Source organism: Vollenhovia emeryi, unplaced genomic scaffold, assembly GCF_000949405.1.
Source record: "Vollenhovia emeryi isolate VEMERY1.0 unplaced genomic scaffold, V.emery_V1.0 DF951005.1, whole genome shotgun sequence".
NCBI classification, from domain to species: Eukaryota; Metazoa; Arthropoda; class Insecta; order Hymenoptera; family Formicidae; genus Vollenhovia; species Vollenhovia emeryi.
In genome coordinates, this window is record NW_011955361.1 from 1 (window position 1) to 1,139 (window position 1,139).

At 48.7% G+C, this 1,139-nt stretch overlaps 1 protein-coding gene across 1 annotated transcript; it reads left to right on the forward strand.

The window, feature by feature from the left end:
* Window positions 1–142: 142 nt before the first annotated feature.
* LOC105564721 (matrix metalloproteinase-27-like) lies at window positions 143–1,119 on the forward strand (the record flags this gene model as incomplete). Its single annotated transcript, XM_012017375.1, has 1 exon — window positions 143–1,119. A coding segment is annotated over exon 1 (977 nt), but the record flags the coding sequence as incomplete, so codon positions are not given.
* Window positions 1,120–1,139: the final 20 nt, after the last annotated feature.

Sequence of the window (1,139 nt, forward strand, 5' to 3'; positions counted from 1 at the left end):
AAGGCCAAATATTCTTCTATCGTGGCGCGAGGCCCGTCACACGTTCGTCGAGTCGCAAAACGGTGAAGTTTGCACGAACCCTTTCGACGGTCCCGGCGGCACGCTGGCTCACGCCTTCTATCCCAATGGAGCGCCGGATTACATGTCGGAGATTCACGTCGACAAGACGGAACCGTGGTACATACATGTCGAGTTGGATACGTGTCCATCGGACAAAGCGTATTTGCTATACGTGTTGACCCACGAAATCGGTCATGCGCTAGGATTAGATCATAGTACCAACAATGCGTCGATAATGTATGCGTTCGCACCAGTAGACCCCCGTCCCGTTGCGCTCAGCAACGAAGACATTTTAAACATACAGAATGTGTACGGCGCTACGGATACCGACGTGTTACCGAAAAGGAATCCCATGCCGCCACTACCACCACCACCGTCGCCGCATCCAACACCAAACGCTCCACCGGATCTATGCGCCTTGAAACGCGTCGACGCGATACTGCTGTTGGAAAGACGAATGTACGTAGCATACGGAAAACATATATGGGCGATCGACATAGATGGAAAGACCTACAACGAACCTATGCTGCTGTCCAACTACATGCCATTCATTCATTCGAACTTCACGCGCATCTCTGCCGCGTATCAAACGCCATCGGATCATCTGATTCTATTCGTCGACGATAGAATTTACAAAGTCAACTATCCCGACTTCACGCTAGTGCCAACGTGGCCGAGAACGTTTCGAGAATTTGGAATTCCTATGAATGCGAAAATAAACGCTGCCGTAAATACGAACAAAGGAAAATCGTATGTGGTGTACGACGGATATCTCGTCGGTGAGATAGACGACTGCTCCGACAGCATTAGCAAATTTTACACCATCGAGTCCATCTTTCCAGGCATACCGAATGGAGTGACGTCAATCTTCAGATACATCGACGGCAATCTGTATTTCACGACCCGACGACAATTTTACAAATTCAACGAGTTTACGAAAACTGTACTAACGGCGGGTACGTTCGATCTGCGAATCGTCAACATTATTTGCCCGCGATACGACCTGTTGAAACAATTGCGCGATCTCCTCTATCGAATAGCGCGACTGAGCAATATATGGTAATTATGCATAAAAGGGG